General features: G+C 42.2%; 1 protein-coding gene across 2 annotated transcripts; it reads left to right on the top strand.

Annotated features, from left to right (window-relative positions):
• The first annotated feature begins 1 nt into the window (after position 1).
• Positions 2-17839, top strand: eea1 (early endosome antigen 1). Of its 2 annotated transcripts, XM_012922508.4 has the most exons (30): positions 2-199; positions 3122-3199; positions 3324-3436; positions 3550-3604; positions 3691-3756; positions 3864-3894; positions 3969-4073; positions 4277-4398; positions 5840-5995; positions 6649-6663; positions 6913-7029; positions 8191-8529; positions 8950-9099; positions 9459-9578; positions 9857-10060; positions 10230-10430; positions 10572-10685; positions 10902-11057; positions 11172-11311; positions 11405-11735; positions 11809-11910; positions 11998-12192; positions 12354-12536; positions 12677-12862; positions 12937-13068; positions 13296-13481; positions 13568-13806; positions 14866-14986; positions 15103-15201; positions 15291-17839. In XM_012922508.4, exons 1-30 carry the CDS (start codon positions 176-178, stop codon positions 15411-15413), a joined length of 4203 nt encoding a protein of 1400 aa, XP_012777962.2. In that variant the 5' UTR covers positions 2-175; the 3' UTR covers positions 15414-17839. The 2 variants fall into 2 exon arrangements, with proteins under 2 accessions (XP_012777962.2, XP_012777963.2); XM_012922509.4 differs by lacking the exon at positions 6649-6663.
• The last annotated feature ends 862 nt before the right edge of the window (positions 17840-18701 follow it).

Raw genomic sequence — 18701 nt, 5'->3', positions numbered from 1 at the left:
ATCCTGAATATCACCAGGTTGTGTATCCTCCTGGTGCTGAGCCATCCTCTCCATGACCCGCCCATCCGTCGCTGCTGTTCCCTGAGTCCGGTCAGGTGTTCGCCGTTCACAGACGTAAACTTGGCATTTTGAAAACTGTCAGGATTTCTTGACGGGACAAAACACAATCGAGGCTATGCTCAGACGGATACTGCAAATGGTAAGCTATCCGGGGGACAAAGCAATCATCGGGATCGATTTTTGTTTAGGCAACTGGAGATGTTTTCCTCAGAAGACACAGGCCTGTCTATGTCTGGTTTCGTGGTGGAGACGAATGTTTTGATACAAAACGTATCGCTGATGGGCGGGTTTACGTTTAGCTAGTGAGAACTGGTAGGCTGAAAAAGTTCCTGCAGGTCGGAGTGAATACATCGAGCGCTCCTTGCGTTGGGCTGACACAGCTAACCATTAAATGCTAACTTGGATAAAACGAGCATGCTAAAGTGGACAGGAATGAAACTAGTCTGTGGATTATAATATACTTAAATTTTATACCTCTTAAGGGTTATTCCATTATGGGAGAGCTTTAAAATCTGATATATTTAGTCATTGACACAGTTTCTATTCGTACTTTCCGTTAGCTAGCTATGTTACAGGAGTAGGTAGGTTAATTCATCGTCTTCTCGTCACATGCTAACAGTGACGTTAGCTACCTACTAGTGTTGGGAAGTGTTGTCATCTGGCTCACCACAACGTAGAAACACGCGTTTTAACCAAGTAAACACAAAACTGTTCATGCTGGCAGGGTTAATTAAACTGGCTGCTTGTCTTTAAAGTTAATTGTGAGAGTAAAGAGCAGAGGTCAGCTACTTGGCTAGCTTCTTAGAAGACTACATTTACCACAAGGCATCGCTCCTCGCGTTAGTTTGTATACATTAGTTAGATCACAATACCCATTCCGTTTTTATTTAGGTCGGTACATTTTTAAAGCGCTTAGTACTGTTTTGTTCTGTGTTTTTACACATTATCTGTAGCCTTGTAATTATTAACAGCGAAGCTGCAAGGACGGGAAATTGTGAAGGCAGAAGAGGTTAAACATACCTGGAGATCGTGAACAGAGAGGTCTAGATAAGTGTCAGGGCTGATTTGAGACAGAAGCATGGCAGGAAGACTGAAAAGTCCTATTATAAGATGATAATAAGAGACAGTGGGACTGACAAAAAGGCCAGGTTGAGTGGTTTGGAGACAAAGTTAGAGAGGAAAGGCTGATATAGTTTGGATATGTTGAATACATGCAGGGGGTTGGTGCAACAGAGGGGATAGTATGGATAGGGTAAGATGAAGGTAGATGATCCCCTATGGCAAGTCCTAAAGGGAGCAGCCAAAATAAGAAGTAGCAGCTTTGTAACCGTCACCACCTTTTGGCTATTATTATGGGTTAATAGGACTAAAGGGAGACATGCTCTGTTTAGAGAAGACAGCTCACATCTCACCCCTTTTTATATAAGAGAAGTTGCTTTTGAACCACCTTATTTACAGAGTGATTAGACACTCAGGTAATTTGATAGGTTCAAATACTTATCAGGCCACAAGATACTGATTGCAGTTCATTTTATACCTTTGCCATATCACAGTTGCAACACCACCCTTGACCTTAAAGGGATTTCAACAGGTTTTAACAGCAGTTTAAAAGATGACAAATATTGCATTTCCAGTCCATTTCAAAACAATGTACAATAATAATCCCACTGGTAATGCAGTTGCTATTATTGAAGAAGGCCTGTAGTATAATACAGTTTTGTATATTTTTAATGTATGTATATTTATTTTTGAGGCTAGTAATATTACATAACACACACACACACACACACACACACACACACACACTATTTGTTGAACTAGGGTTAAAGGTTGCTCCGTAATGCAACCCAACCCTTAAGTCAGCCTTTAAACAAACTTAGGTCAGTCTTTGCTGAATGCCCAACTTGCACAAACACTAATTTTGACCTCTTTCATTCATGTCACCTGCACCAATAAATCCTTTTTGTGAATGGAAAACCTGCGGAACATCTAGCTAATGTGTTTGTTTTTCAGGCCAGTGGGCTAAAGCCTTGCACATTTCATGAAGTCACAGAAAATTTGTAAACACATATGTTAAATAGTTATTGATATGCAATAACACAGGAAAGGCAGATAGTCTAGGTAAATCATTGCTGCTTTTAAAACTGAATCTGTGACCGAAGCATAGCCACACTAGCACCACAGCGTCATATATGTGAAATGCTGGAAGCACTGATAGGAACTGTACAAGGAAAGTCAGTCTTGGGGAAATTTTAAAAATATTTCCTAGCCAGATTACAAAGTGTGCTCCTGACATGACACTTAGCATTGAGATCAAATAGTTCCTGCTTGGTTAGTGGATGTTGTTTCTCACAGTCGAGGTCCTTTCTTTTCGTAACTCCAGGCAGCTTTCATGTGTCTCTTGCTAGAAAGGCCTCTGCCTTGCCTCTTTATCATGAAGCCCAGGTGCCCGATAGCTTAGTTTGGCCTTAGCAGTTAGGGCTAGAATGACTCTTGGCGTTCTAAAAATCTTCCCTTGAAGAAGTGTCGAAGCTCCAGATCTGTGCCTTAACACAATCCTAGATCCAGGCTCTGTAGGGTGTTTTAGTTCCACATGGTCAGGTTATGCACTGGTAAGCACTGTTACACAGTAAGAAAATTCAGGGTTTGAATCTCCTGGTTGGCTGGGACCTTCCTATGTGGAGTTTGCATGTTCCTCCTACACTCAAAAGACATGAATGTTAGCTTGGCTGTGGAACTGATGAAGATAATTCGTTAGAAGTGCATAGAAGAACTTACTGAATGAATGTATGGGTAAATGTGACTTTAGGTTCTTTAATATGTCAGACTTTACATAGACAGATATGTGCCTTTGCCAGAGATTATTAACTACTATAAATATTACAGATGAAGAGAAACACGAGTCATCTCAGTTATATTTTAAATCTTAAAACAAATGGTGTTGTTAATGCTTATAACAATGTGATTTCAATAGATCACAATGTTATAAGTTATGGACTTTTAATTTTGTCGCGTTGAGGTATTGAGCTTCATCATAAAAGTCTTATTTTCTGTTCACCAGACTCCCGGGAAGGGAGGGTCTCAGAATGCAGAGTCAGAGCAGCCCAGCACCGACCTTAACCACGATCAGACATCTGAGGTAATGTGGATGCACTTTGCTTTTAACTGAGAACTTCTACTTTTGTTTTTTCTTTTAGTTTTTGCTGTTTTTATGTTTTTTTTAACTGAAGCAGTTTTCATTAATGGCATACTTCTGTGTGCAGGGCTTCATCTGTCCTCAGTGCATGAAGTCTCACAACTCTGCAGAGGAGCTGTTCAAGCACTATGAGCTGTTCCATGATACCGGAGACCTCCCTGCTCACGTGGCCCCCACTAGGTGAGATTAGCGTTTCTGATCAAAGCATAGAGACTGACCTCAGTACGTTTGTGGCAGTGTTTAATTTAGTGTTTGTTTTTTTTAATCAACATGGTATTTTTTTTCTCTTTTAGGGAAGACCTCACAATGCTGCGGCAGGAGGTCCAGGACCTGCACACTTCTCTCAAGGTATAGCTGCGTTTAAACTGTACCTGTTAGCGAGCGGTGTAAATGATTCTGCAAACTTGATTTATGAGTGTGTTTTTCATGGTTAGGAGGAAAGATGGTTCTCTGGTGAGCTAAAAAAGGAGTTAGACAAAGTCCAAGGACACCTGAAGCAGGTAAATGCTTCAAGATAAAAAAAAAAAATGTTTTAATGAAGAGGTGACTTTGTGAATATAAAACATGATGCTAATGCAGTGTTTCTCTCATTCGCTCACATCCGCAGAACGATGGGCAGATGAGCGCGGATGATTCAGGTAGGGGACCCTTAAAGTGCACGTGTAACTACACAGCAGATCATCAGTCGCTAATATGTCATGCTGTTTTTCAGTACTTGAAAGGAAGCTGAATGAAGCTGAGACAGAGAAGTTCAACATCAAACAGATGAAAGACCTGTTTGAGCAGAAGGCTGCCCAGCTGGCCACAGAGATAGTAGGTTAGTGTTCGGCCGGACAACTGGGAGGCCTGTGTCTGTGGGTCTGCATCATCATTTATTTATTTTCCTTTTACAAATCCATTTGACCTTATTCAGAATTTTTTCGTTTTTCAACCCAGCCTCAAGGAATGAGTATTTTCCGGGATAAATCTGATTAAATTTTTTCTTTTTTTTCCCATTTTTTCCATCACTGAATCCAACAGATTTGAAGTCCCGTTACGATGAGGAGAAAAGCCTCAGGGAGGCTGCTGACCAGAGATTAGCCAAGTTGAACGAACAACTGCAGGAAGCGAAGGAGGAGAACGAGCGACTCCAAACAGAGCTGGTACAAGAACACGCTCCAAGTGTCTTTTGTTATTTATTCTGTTCTCTCGAGTAAATGTTTTCTTTAGAGTTTGACCTCCACAGTGATTTCAGTTTGACTCTGAGCTGTGTTCCTGAAGGATCAACACAGGCCCTGTCCACACATTTGTCAAAGACATGTTGAGAAAAATGGAATCTTAAAAAACTTTTATCACCAAAAAAAGTGAACTGGCCTCAGCAATAGAGTCGTGTGGTTCAAACGTACAATTATGCTCATATTCCTGTGCCGTCTGGCCTGAACAGGTGTTAACTGTTCCAACTGGTTTATGGAAGCTTCACCCAAAAATGCAGCTAGGTCCTTTTTTTTGCGTCTCTACATCATTTCGTTGGATTTTAAATCAAACTATCAATATGTGATATAAGTGAGACTTACAGCTTTAATTTAAAGGGCTTAATGAAAAATTTGCATTACCTGTTTAGAAATGACGGCCATTTTTATTCATATTCCCCCATTTTCATAAGATCAGAACAATTGGAAAGTTGATAACCAGCTTCATGGTTCTCTGATTATTCCACGACAAACTAAGCAAGTAAAGAATCTCGAGTTGATTTCAGGCATTGATCTTAGCTTTGATAGCTTTTCATTCGAACTCTCAATATCAGGTCCATAGAGATTTTGGCGCAAGTGAGGGAGGCTATAATTAGGTTTAAAAACCCAGATAAAAACATTAGAGCGAGAGTAAAACTTTTAAAAGTGACCAAATCAACAATCTGGTACATTCTTAAGAAGAAAAGAAGAAACACACTAGCCAGCTCAAAGTGCCTGAAAGACCACAGAAGATAGCTAAAGCTGATGATCGCAAATTCATTCTTAGTTTAAAAAAACCCAAAACTTGGCAACATCTAACCAAGTCAAAACATTCTCGAGGAGGTAGGAGTATCATTGTCAGAGTCTACAATCAAGTGATGCCTTCAGGAGTATAAACGCAGAATGTTTACAACAAGGTGCAAACCACTGGTTACGCTCAGGACCAGGAAGACCGGAGTAGACTGCTCTTAAAAAAATCCAAACAAATCTTCGGCCTGATGAAAACTGAATGATGGGAAGAGAAAAGTTTGGAGATGGGCGATACAGGTCACGATGTGAAGCAAACAATTGCTCTCAAACATGGTGGGCACAGTGGTATGGCATGTGCATGTATGGCTGCACTTCAGTCACATATTGACAATTTAAAATCAGCTATCCACTAATGGAACTAACAGTAAATTTAATCCTAAAACCACTGAGCTGTAGACTCTTGGATTTACTGAAGTCAGAACATGGTACTGGTGCTGTTCAAAAGCATTTTAAAGTGTGCACGCCTGGTGAATTTCACATAGCTTTTGTCTCTTGCTGGACTTGTTGTGACCCGGTCCTTTTTTCTTTTTTTTAAAACATAGTGTTTTTTTTCTCTGCCCCCTAGCTGCAGCGACCGGGCGTTGAGGATGTCGAGGTCCTGCAGAAGGAGCTGGTCCAGGTGCAAACACTGATGGACAACATGACCCGTGAGAGGGAGGAAGAGTCAGAGCGCCTCAAAAACCATTATGAGCAACTGCAGGCTAATTACACTACCTCAGAGGTTAGAACGCCGAAACACCTGTTGTGTTTGACGCTCTTGACTGTCACAGTCACATAAAAACGATTGTTTTCATTGTCTGTGTAAATATTTGAAAAAGTTTAATTTGACTTACTTTTCACAGTTCACCAAAGACAAGAAACAGTTTTGTAATAAGTTCTGAAAAAGTTCAGATGTTCTTTGGGCTTTGTGCCTAATTCAGCCTTTAATTAATGCATGGTGAATAATTCAGCCCTATTTCCTGCATTTTTCTCCCAGAAGGAGAGGACTATCTTTAGAGCTCTATCAGGCAGCCGCGGGCCCTGAACCTCTCCTTCTGCAAATGATCTTAAAGACCTACTCATATTTTTTTACACACTGAAAAAAGCAGATTTTGAGAATATTTAGAGGTCTGGGTTTTAATTATATAATAGCTGTCAGATATAGTTGACGAGGAGCGCTGTTAGGAATTTGCCAGCTGTCTCCAACTCGCTGTCGTTTTAGTATATTAAACACATGTTTGTGTGAAATATTCAGATTTTTATTCTCTCAGCTCAGCAGCTCTGTGCTGCTGCTTGCTGTTGTTTCGTGACTCACTTTTGTCCCTCTGTCTTTTTCCCTTTCTTCCTTCTGCTTCTCACACACTGCACCCCTCCGCAACACTCACAATACTCAAGATTCGTAAACTGGAGGTAAACAAGTTGGCCCCCAAATTTAGTTTCATTTCTTTGGAGCTTTGTTTCGTTTTTGTCTGAGGTTTCTTTACTTTTATTAGTCTGTGAATTTATTTTATTTACTTATTAGCTTTTGTGGAAGTGAAGCCTGTTCATTACTAGTCTGTGTTTTATTTTATGCCAGTCCTTTACAGTGCTGCGTCTGTTTCGTCAATATACATTTGTCTTTGAGAAAGAGTCTAACGTGTCCTTTTTACTGGACTGCAGATGACCATATCCCAACTGAAAGCAGAGCTGGAGAAGGGTCCTCAGGAAGCAGCCGTCTACACGCAACAGATTCATGAGTTGCAGAGCAATTTGAATAACTTGCAGCAGCAAAGTCAGGTAACACACGCTCACCACACCAGAACCAAACAGCTACAGCTGTTGTAGCTATTCTGGACGAATAAGCACAGGTGCAAACGTGTCTACTTTTACATCTGTTGCACTGCAAGAATGTGTAGGATTTACTTTTTCCCACAGTAACATTACTCAGTCTCAGCAGCTGCTGTAAACCTTCCTCTGTTGCTCAGCATCAGGTCTCATCACAATACCCTGCTGTCACCAACTGTCTTTGACAACCCAGATATGTTGGCAAAACTTACACGCGGCACTATAATTAAACCAGCGCTGCACTGCAGGGGTGAAATGCAGTCACAGGTAACAGCACTGCTGCAACGGGAACTGGGGAAACGTAGCCAGAGATTAAATTCTCAACAGCAGTCCTCCAGCCTTCTGGTAAGAAGGGGATTAGAGAAGTGGATCTCCAGCACGTTGCCACTGCCCTGTGCTTCTCCTAACAACAGGACACCCGAGACCTGATACAGATATTTGTCTCATGAGAATAAAAAGGGGCAAAAAAAAGGTTGAGCAGATGGTGAGAGACAGGAAGTGGGGAGCAAGAAGAGAAAAGCAAAAACACGGAGAAGGAAGGAAATGCATAAATGCAGAGTGGGGGTCAAAAATCTAACGAGGGTTCTTGGATGTCTGTGAAATCCAGATCCCCTGTCACTCTTCCTAGTTAGCGGCATGCTTCACTATTAACAACATTATTTTTCTTTGTCGCCCTGTTGCCAAGTTTGCAGCCGGAGCAAGTGCTGTGCAGCTCTGTGTTGTAAACCATCCTCTAGAAATGGCATACCTCACTTTATTCTTGACTCTTGACAGGCCACTGTTCTTTTCCATTGCTCGTAGCACATGAGCTCGTGCGGGGCGGGGTGTGTTCATGACGTGGTGCAACTCCTATCACGCTAACGGTTTTAATTTAGAAAAGACAAATGGTTCATGTTCCGCTGTGACTTAATTAGCGGCTGTAACATTATCAGTCTTTTTCAATAAGACCCTGCTCACTGCCAAGAAGTAACACAAGGCAGTCATTTTTGCTTGCTCTTGTTTTGTCATTCACAAGTTTTGTTCAATTTATGGAAAAACGTCACCACCATAAAGGCCAAATGTCTTGGCATAGATCGCATAACTGACTGATGTTGTCTTCTGTTATACTTGCAGAGCCTGTCTGAAAAGCTTGCACGCAAGGAGAAGGAGTATCAAGATCTGGAGGAGCATCTAGGGGCTGAGAAAGCTTCCAAGAAGGAAGTCCAAGAAAGCCTGAGGGAAAGGGAATTAGAAGTGCAAGAGCTGCAGGCTCGGGCCACAGGGGCTGAGGCGTCCCTGCACAAAGCCCAGATGGAGGTCTCAGAGAGGGCTGAGGAGGTGGCAAAGTTGAAGAGTGAGATTACAGAGCTAGAGGTGAAGCATGCAGAGTTAAAGGTTGAGAGGAAACAGCTGGAACAGCAGCGGGAAGAAAAGGAAAGCCAAGGTGCTCAGCAGCAGACTGAGATCAGTCAGGTGAGTCAGGCAGGCAAAGAAGTCACAAATGCTTCTGTTGTTAGAAAGAGTTGGAGAACAAAACATCAGAGGCTCTTGAAAATGTGCTTTTGCATACATTGTCTAAAATGTCTCTTCAAAACATGAAGTGCTTTTAGATGAACGTTGTTGCAAATTAGTATAAAAAAATACACTGAATATAATTTGCTACTTACATTTCAGTTACACACATAATATCGTGTCAAATATTTTGGCTGGGAGGGTGAAAAAAACAGACTTAAACCATAATATTGGTTTAAAGTGCAGCAAAAAACATGAATAAAAAAATGAACACAGTAGAGTTGATTTTCCACATCTAAATATCTGGTATTTCTTGCTCTTGGACTTTGTCATCCTTTGTTATCTACTTTACTCTTTACTATCGTCTCTGCGCTTTTCTAGCTGCATGCCAAACTGTTGGAGGCAGAGAGGCAGCTGGGTGAGGTGCAAGGTCGATTGAAAGAACAGAGGCAGCTGTCGGGGGAGAAACTCAAGGACCGCGAGCAACAAGCAGCCGACCTGCAGCTCAAACTCTCCCGTGCAGAGGAACAGGTGGGCATCTGCTGGAGCTTTAATGATTCTTGTAGGGAAATTGGGAATTGGAAAGAGCGAACATCAGAATATCTGCAGATAGAGTTTTGTGCACTGAAAAATAGTCAAATATACTTTTGATTTGTTTATTTGACTAAAATTCAGGAAGGAATCAGTGATGGACAGGACAAAATACCCCCCCAAAAAACAAAAGAAAAAAGCCCACACACAAATCTTGATGAAAGAGTTAGAAAGGTGGTGTATAATTTAGAGGATTGGTTAACAAATGGTTAACAAATTTACCTGATGTTAGGTGTATAGGCAAAAAACAGTGTGAAAGCAATAAAGTTAGTAATGATGCTCATTTGTTTTTGCCTCAGTTGAAGGAGAGTGCCAGTAAGAGCACAGACCTGCAGCACCAGCTGGAGAAAGCCAAGCAGCAGCACCAGGAGCTGCAGGCACTGCAGCAAAACACCAACGGCAAACTCCGCGAGGCGCAGGTAAGGCTCCTCTGTAACCTCTCACCTCAGACATTTATTATATCGTCAGTAAGCACAAAGCATAAAAAGACAGCTGTGTTTAAGATTTATTAATTTGAGTATTTAACTGAAATCACATTTAATTTCATCATGATGGAATAAGATTTTATTTACGGAAAGATTCAGCTCAAGTCAACATTTTTCCATGTGTATCACATCACAACCCCAATGAAATAAAGGATTTACAGTTTTAAAAAAATGAACGAAATATCAAAAGTCTTGTTTGTCTTGTCATTTAGAATGACCTGGAGCAGGTGTTGCGTCAAATCGGAGATAAAGACCAGAAGATACAGAACCTGGAAGCTCTGCTTCAGAAGAGTAAAGACACAGTGAGCCAGCTGGAAGCTGAGAGAGAGGACCTGTGTGCCAAAATCCAGGCCGGGGAAGGAGAGACAGCTGTCCTTAACCAGCTTAAAGAGAAAAACCATGCACTACAAGAACAAGTGGGCACACACACACACACACACACACACACTCTTCTAGATTGCCTCACCTCATGTCCTTTACTGTTGTATAGAAGGAAAAAAAACATTGCATCATATAGAAAGACCAGCATTGAGCTCTTAGTCATTCCCCGAGTTTATAACTTTTTTTCATGTGTGGGATTTAAAGGTAACGCAGTTGACAGACAAGCTCAAGAACCAATCAGAGAGCAACAAGCAAGCACAAGATAATCTACACAAGCAGGTCCAGGAGCAGAAGACTCTGCTCCGCTCGGCCCAGGACCGAGCTCATACCCTGGAGACTTCAGTCACTGAACTCACCACCCAGCTCACGGAGAGCAAGGAGAAAGTGGCCCAGTTGGATACTCAGGTAAGCCTCTGATAAACGTGTCTGACTGTAATGTGTTGATATTGATATAGGTGTGTTGCACACGTGCTGCTTAACTGATCCAAGCACACTACGTTGTGTCTTTAGTTTAAATAGTGAGAATAACAGATTGTTTTTCTGCAGCTGAAGGCAAAGACAGAGTTGTTGCTCTCTGCAGAGGCAGCTAAGGCTGCACAGAAAGCAAACCTCGAGAACAGCCTGGAGTCTGCCCAACATGCACTACAGGACAAGCAGCAGGTTAGCTTCCTCTCTGTACCACTGGTGTTAAAATTTGGCTAAAGCGCCCCACTGCTTCCTTTGTAATGTGTCATATTTCTTTCCTTTGAAGACCGAAACAGTGAAACACAGTTTTCACAGTTTCATTTGACTTTGTGCTTTTTTTTTTTGTCTGTTCCACCTCTGCTCAACTTTTTATTGCTGCTGTCCTTCACTCTGCCTTGCTGTCCCTTTTAGGAGCTGAATAAGGTTCAGAAGAACCTGGAGGATCATGGCCAAAGGCTCAAAGAGAGACAAGAGCAGTGCACACAACTAGAAAGCAGTCTGAAGGAATGCAAAGACAAGCTACTGGCCTCAGAGCAGCGGATAGAGCAGCTGGAGGGACTCGGCAAGGTCTGCGTTGAGTTCTCGGTTTAAGAGATTTATTTTTGATCTGAATGATGTAACACCTAGAAAGTGCATCCATGTATTGCTTTTATAAGTTAACGTGGTTTTTTATTCTAATAGAAATTGGAGTCACAGGTAGGGGAGATGCAGGCTGCACGGGATCAGGCGCAGCAGGAACTGCAGCAGCTGCAGAAGGAAAGTTCGGAAGTTAAAAAGAAAGCCAAGGAGCTACAACGCTCGCTGGAGACTGAGAAAGCAGGGTGAGAGATTGTGCTTTTTAGTTTTCAGAGTAACTGTATTTTACTGATTTTTCTGTGTTTTATTGAATAACCTCCTGTCTTTCCTCTGCCAAGTGCTACAAGTCTGCAGGAGGAATTAAAGAAAAAGGCAGGTACCTTGAGTGATGTCCAACAGAAGCTAGCACAATCCGAGCAGGGGATTGCTACTTTGAAGGCAAACCTGGAAAAGGTGACCCAGGAGGGAAAGTCTCAGCATGCAGAGCTGGATAAAAAAGCTCAGAGTCTGGCAGCAGAGTTACAAAAGGCCCAAGAGGGAAAAAAGGCTCAACAAAAGGAGCTTGCAGCTACTCAGGAGAGTCTCGGAAAGGCTAACAAGGCACTGAAAGAGAGTCAGAGTCAACTGGACACTGAGAGGAAGAACCATAAATCAGCTATAGAGGAGAAGGTAGGTTTGGTTAATCTGCAGCCTGTGAGAAATTCTAGGAAACAATTACTCACATGATTCCATCTCTCCCCAGGATAAGTCTAATGAAAAAGCAAGACAGGAGCTTCTGAAAAATAATGAGTCCATCAGAAAGGCAATGAAGGAATCCAAAGAACAGCTGGAGCAGATGAGAGAGGTAAGCGTCTAAAAAGAAAATGCAATATCAAATGTTATAGACTTTAAAATCCAACACATAAACATCTGTTGTTTCTGAAACTGTCAGTCAGAGAAGCAGCTGAAAGTGCAGCTGACCTCATTAGAACAGCAGCACACAAAGACTCGGGAGACACTGAGGGAAAAGGAGAACGAGCTGGAAAAACTGCGGACGCAACTGAAGATGACCCAGGGATCTTTGGAAGAAGAGATTAAGAAACTGAATGGCCAAGTGACAGAGCTAAAGGAAGCTGGTGTCAAGAAAGTAAGTACTGTCTTTAAACTAAGAAAAGAGACAAGCGTTGTACATCTCCTCATTAACATTGTGGTCAGTGTTTCTATACTGAAACAAGTCATTCTCAATGAGTTGAGCTTTGTAACAGTGGACAATCCATCACAGTCTGTTACTTTAACTGTTATCTCCAGGCACAAGAAGAAAATAAGCTGAGGGCACAGGTGTCAGGGCTCGGCCAGGAGCTGACCTCCGAGAAGAGCCGGACAGCAGAGCTGCAGAAGGCCTTGGAGCAAAGCAAGGAAAACATCAGTAAGCTTCAGTCTGACGTGTACGGAAAAGACTCTGAGGTTTCTGCCCTCCGTCAGGATCTCAAGGTACATTAATGCAAGCGAGACGAGGCTGTTATAGTGCAGCTTCAGGTGATTCTCAGTCTCAGATTGAAATGTATTAAATTATACTCACGGATTTTGCAGTGAGTGATTCTAAGTGACTTTCAAACTTCTTCTGTGTGCAGGCGTCTGAGCAGAAACTGAGCGTGGCTCAGGAGGAGCTGGCTGCTAATCAAACCCATCAGTCAGGCTTAGAGTCCCAGATCCAGGACTTGAAATCAGCCCGTAGCTCGCTGGAGCAGGAGCTTGCCAAACGGGACGAGAAGCTCCAACAGAAGGAGCAAACCCTGAAGGAGTTGCAGAAGCAAAAGGTCTGGGAAACTATTAACACCTAAATGTTCACACTTATCAATTCATTTAATCTAAACCGTGCCAACTGATTCAGGGTCAAGTTAAGGAGGAGCTGGACAAGGAGAAGAGCAATGTGGAGGAGCTGAACAAAGCAAAGAGTGTCCTGGAGAAGAACAACAGCAGGCTGACTTCAGAGTTAAAAACGCTAACAGAGAAGAGCGAGAAGGTCAGTCACGCTGCTTAACAAGCAGCAGTGTTTGTCTTAAGATTTAAGATATTAGATATTGATATATCTCATACTGATATTTCTCATGTTGGTGTGTCAGGGATGCCGCAAGGCAGCATTCTAGCCAGCAATTTGACATCATAGCTGTGAAGAGATCACAGATGAGTTATTGCTTCTTTTGTCACTGAAACTTGACCAATTCGATGCCCATAACTGTGTCTTCTCAGGAGCTCGGCGAATTGCAGGAAGCCAAACAGCTGTTGATCCAGCAGAAACTTGAGCTGCAGGCTCAGGTGGAGGCAGCACAGGGTGCTCTCAAGCAGGAGCAGAAGGAGCACCAGACCACCAAGGACGGCAGGAGTGAGAGGGAGGAGCAGCTCCTAGCTCAAATCAGGGACGCTCAGGATCAGCTGGTAGGCTCCCAAATCCCAAGAAATACAGTATTAGGCGCTTCCCTTCTTATTCCTTTCTCTGACACGGTCAATTCTTCCATCAAAAGGCAGCAGAGAAGAAGAGATGGCAAGAGCAGGTGAAACGTGGGGAGGAGGCAGAAGCTAAGATGGGTTTGCAGGTGACAGCCCTGAATGAAAACGTGGCCACGTTGAAGAGGGAATGGCAGGGCAGCCAGCGGAGAGTCAGCGAACTCGAGAAACAGACGGATGAGCTGAGAGGAGAAATCGCTGTGCTGGAGGCCACCGTGCAGAACAACCAGGACGAGCGACGGGCTCTTTTGGAAAGGTGAATTGATATTACTTCTCTTTGACCTTTGACACTTTGCTTAGCAGAGATGCTATAAACCCTGAAAAGGTATGAAATATCCTTGACCGCCTTGAAAATTCACTGCTTTTAGAACCATTCACAGTATTTTATTGGTCATATATTCAGTTCCAAGAAAAAAGAAATAATACTGTATATGTTACCATCCTCAGTGCTTTATAAACTCTTTAAACTCCATAAGTTTAAATTGGCTCAATGTTTTTTTTTATGCACAGCAAATCAAAAATAAGTGGGAAATTCTCTAAAAGGAAAAAAATAATGAACAAAATAAATATCAGCCAGCAGGTGCAAGTCGAAATATATCCACTTTCTATAATGTTTTTTTTTTTTAATACACCGAGAGCTTGTCTTTGTTAAATTGCCTACAGATCAGTTTCAGGGTGAAAATGCAGTTATAACAACAGAAAGATTGTTGAGCTGGACTGAATAAAACTCCACACTATGAAAAGCTGATACGCCTCATTTCCAAGTAAAATTCAGTAGCTGTCAGGAGCCAAACAACCAAGGATGTACAGGCACAGGCACACTTTCTAAAATGCAGGTTTCATTATGCCCCCAAAAAGATGCAGATAATATCCAAGAAACATAACCATGAAAATAGGCTATTTTAAGAAAAAGTGTAAATAAAAAAACAATCCTTCTCATGGCGTCACAGCAGATGGTTAATTCGATTTGGTTGGTCTCTGCACTTAAACCATTTCCACTCCCAAGCCACCCACAGGCTGGAGCAGCAGACAGGTAGCAGATCAGCTGCGTGGCTGTGGATGTGACCATCACGAGCTTCAGTCATGCCTTACAAATGAAAACATGTAATTGGGCCCATCAGGAACTGAATGCTAAACTTAGCTTATAGTAGAAAACTTTAAATGATGTTTAAAAGCGTTTTATATTCATGTGATGATGTAGTTATAAAAAACTGTCACACCACCTAACAAATGAAATCATCTTACCCATTTAGGAAATGCATTTTGAAGCTTAAACCATTAAATAAGATGACGTCACTCTACGGTTGTGTTTCAGGTGCGTGAAGGGTGAAGGTGAGATCGAGAAGCTCCAGGCCAAAGTGGTGGAGCTAAGGAGGAAACTGGATGACACGACGGCTGCCATGCAGGAGCTCGGCAGAGAGAACCAGTCGCTTCAGGTCAGCACCAAAACTCAGAAATTCTAAAATAATGAGATGATGAAAAATGAGGCTCTTTATCATAGCGATAAAGTTAGACGTTGTCTGATTGTGCCAGCTTCTGTTGATCCTTTTAGATCAAACAGTCACAGAGTCTGACCAGAAAGTGGGCTGAGGATCATGAAGTGCAGAACTGCATGGCCTGTGGGAAAGGCTTCACCGTCACAGTCAGGAAGGTGGGTATTATTTTTGTTTTTAACCCATAAGAGAGCACGTTTGAGTCGTTCCTTACCCTGAGCCTCTCTTCTTCTCTCTGAATGTCCAGCACCACTGCAGACATTGTGGAAACATCTTCTGTGCCGAGTGTTCGTCAAGGAACGCCCTCACTCCATCCTCTAAAAAGCCAGTACGCGTGTGTGAGACATGCTTCGAGGAGCTCCAAGGCTGATTTTCTTTTGTTTTCCCCCCTCTCATTTCTTTAACCCTACTTACCCGCCCACTCCTACCTCCCCCCATCCCTACCCTACCCTTCCCTTCATCCCTACCCTACCCTTTCTATTCCAATGGGCAGAAGAAGGCATGTCTTTGTCATTTTTAATGTGCACTATAAAGGACAGACGCTGTGCAAAGACTCCCACCTGAATGTGACCTCTGACTCTGGTGTGGAGGGTAACGAGGAAAGGATTTTTGCTGAGGAAACACCGGAGCCGTGCGATGGGTCGGGGTAGGACTGGTTGGGATTGTCTGTATCTGTTTTTGTGCCTTTGCTACTCCTGTGGACTGCCAGAGAGCGGAGACAGTGAAAATCAAAACACCTACCATTTCTTTTAAGTTCGTATCCCACTAGTAAGTTATAAGGCATACGTTGTGAAATGTTTGGCATCATATTTGTTAAGACACTGCAAAAGTGAGTATTGTAAAAGTGATGTTGTAATCTGCCCTGCAAAGGTAAATGCAGTTAACTAGTATTTGCTTTTTATCGCTACAAAGCTCTGCAGCAGGCCCATCACAAAGATATGTGAGTTCTAATTTTGTTGCAAGAAAACTCTTAAAAACTTAAGCGATCTTGCATTTTTTTATACGTCACCTCTCAAAGTGTAAAAAAAAAACACGCACACACTTAGTTGCTGGCAAAACGAGGCTGTGAAACCCTGTTGGGTTCAGGATTTCAGCAATCTATAAAAAAAAAGTTGTCTGCAACACTGCGCAGTGGAAATGATTAAACATCCTTCTAGGGATTTTTAATCTTAAAAATCAGAAAAACCCTCCGTCAAAAGACTCGTGCACCAGCGTGTTTCTGTACAGATCTTCGGATCAGTTACTGCGCGTTTCCTTTGTGCGGCAGAGCGTTTGTGAGTCTGTTGGATTTAATGTATTCATGACCAAAGAATGTGTGCAGCAGGAATACAGCCGAGGTCTAAGCCCTGACTTTGTTTCATTTATCAGTATTTTTCGACGTGTCGTCATTTTTAAGTCACGGGGTTGCATATTTTTATCTTGAAAACGGCATATGTGGCAATCTGAGAGGCTTTTTTTTTTTACGTGAAGTCGTGTTTTTGTTTTGTTGTGTCCTGTGCCACATTACTCTTAACGTGTTATTTTCTTCAAATCGTGGTGCTTTCTGCAGACTTAAAGGTGCCTGCATGTTAACTTTTTTTTGTTCCTTGCTGCTTGTCTCCACTCAGCAGCACTGACCTACTGGCTGGAGTTGTGTGTTTTTGTATGCGTGTTCTGCTTTCAAGCAATAACTGTGGAGGCGCGTGTGTGTGTGTGAAGTTGCTGTAACAGAGTGTGTATTTTAGTGTTAGGCCTGCTGTGTATGCTGAAATGCACTGTATGAATGTCGGCTGCTCAGAATCTCAGCTTCTCTCCGGCATGTTGCTCTTGGGGGCTTCGGTGCTGCTTTCAGGAGCAGCGGTTGCTGACGGCTCTCTGTCCAACGTGTCTGCTGCTGAGGACAATGTCAAAGTTGATTCCTGCTTTGTTTAATTTATAATTGTTGATCGCTCCTGGTAAGATCTTTTGTGCAGTTGTCAGTAGACTGGAGAAGGTCACGATGTAACAAGCAGCTTGCTTCAGACTTACTACGTTAGCTCTTATGCTTGTATGCTCATTACAAAAGAATGTCTGTCTCAGTTGCCATCTTTCAAAAACACCAGTCTTTTTGCTTCAGTGGTTTTGTTATGTCTACCTCAGATTGGCCCAGGAAAAGCACTATTTCTAAATGATAGACATCACAAATGTTGTATCTCTGCCTGCATTCGATGAGGGATTTTGTGACTGATCTATTATAGTGTACAGACCCGAAACTCTACAGAGATGATTTGCACCTTATCGTATTCTGGGCTTGTTCGTATGAGAGCTCAGCTACAAACATAGGACCACCGACTTTATACAGGCTTCGGCATTTCTAGCACCGCTGTACTCAACTGCTCATTAATACTAAGGCTGTCATCTTTGTAAATGTTTGTAATGAAAGAGAAAAATAAAATCTATATAACACTCGTGGGTGTAGAAACATGATAACGGTGAAACTGTGTGGATTCATCGGCGTCTTACTCATTTTTACCAAACGGCACCACAAACGTGAAGACACTGAATTGTGGCTTGCTTTGTGTTGCTCTCACTTATCATGCATGATGACTTTACTGGCCTGTGGCTCACACGTTTCTCCATTGTTTAGTCATCATATTTGGCGGTTGTGAAAGTGTGTTTTCACGCAAACATCCTGCACGTCACCGCTCGCCTTTAGCAGCGTCGACGTGACTTTGGCTCACTGAAGCTGGATGAGGGAAGTGATTTATGTTCACATGCACCAGATGATTTTTCTAATTGTCATGGCAAACGTAAAATAAAACCTGCAGTATGTTTGTATCTTACCGTGTCATGTTTTTGTCGCTTTGCAGGAATGATTCTCGAAGCCTCTAAAAGCGCTGAAGTTTGAGAAATGCACACAGCACCAACAAACAGCAAATGACTGAAAGAGCAAATCACATCTGAACCCGATGTTCATTCAGTGAACATTTCCCACTACACTGATTAATCAAGTAGTTTTTTAAATGAATTCTGGATGTTCTTCCATGCTGTCTCAAATATCGAATCCATGCTGTGATAAAATACATAAAGTCTGAAAACACCCCTCATTTCTTTATATTTTGCTAATATAATTAATATTCTTCCTCTTCCAGGCTTTCTGGAGGTCTTTCAAAGTTTTCCTAATTTTCAGTCCTATCCTTGAACCTGACAATTCAGACAATTTTTTTTTGTTAAGGAACTTAAGAGTGTGCTATGAATCATTCAACCATAAAAAGGGCTGAACCAGTGTAGTATCTACAGCTAGCAGACTACTTGGAACTTGGCATATCTTGGATGCTGTGCAGTATGTCCTTAAAAAGATGAGTGGATGACAAAAGAAGAACAGATGGAAAATCCAGCAAATACTGGATCTGGCACTGGTGAAGGGTGGCTGTCAAGAAGCCATTATTAAGGAAGGCAAACAGATAGAAAATGAGTGGTAACGGGTCTTGAATCCAAATTTTCTTTTAGTTTATACGTATTGATGACAATTTGAAAGGAGCTCAGGAGAGAGGAGCGGCAGTGAAGGTCCACAGCCATCTGTAAACCACGGTGGAGGCTGCATTTCAGCCAGTGGTGTCTGAGATCTTGTCAGAATTAATCGTACATGTATTATAAATGCAGGAAAATACCATCACCACCATCTGCTATTCAATAACAC

This window comes from Maylandia zebra, linkage group LG7 (genome assembly GCF_041146795.1).
Source record: "Maylandia zebra isolate NMK-2024a linkage group LG7, Mzebra_GT3a, whole genome shotgun sequence".
NCBI classification, from domain to species: Eukaryota; Metazoa; Chordata; class Actinopteri; order Cichliformes; family Cichlidae; genus Maylandia; species Maylandia zebra.
The sequence above is the reverse complement of the archived record's forward strand: the minus strand, read 5'-3'. Positions and strand labels throughout refer to the sequence as shown.

Bases quoted from the DNA above. Each gene is read 5' to 3' on its own strand.
- eea1 (XM_012922508.4), top strand. From the start codon at position 176: ATGCTCAGACGGATACTGCAAATG. The intron at 8,530-8,949 runs GTGAGTCAGGCA...GCGCTTTTCTAG, and splicing joins AGCAGACTGAGATCAGTCAG to CTGCATGCCAAACTGTTGGA. The intron at 9,579-9,856 runs GTAAGGCTCCTC...CTTGTCATTTAG, and splicing joins GCAAACTCCGCGAGGCGCAG to AATGACCTGGAGCAGGTGTT.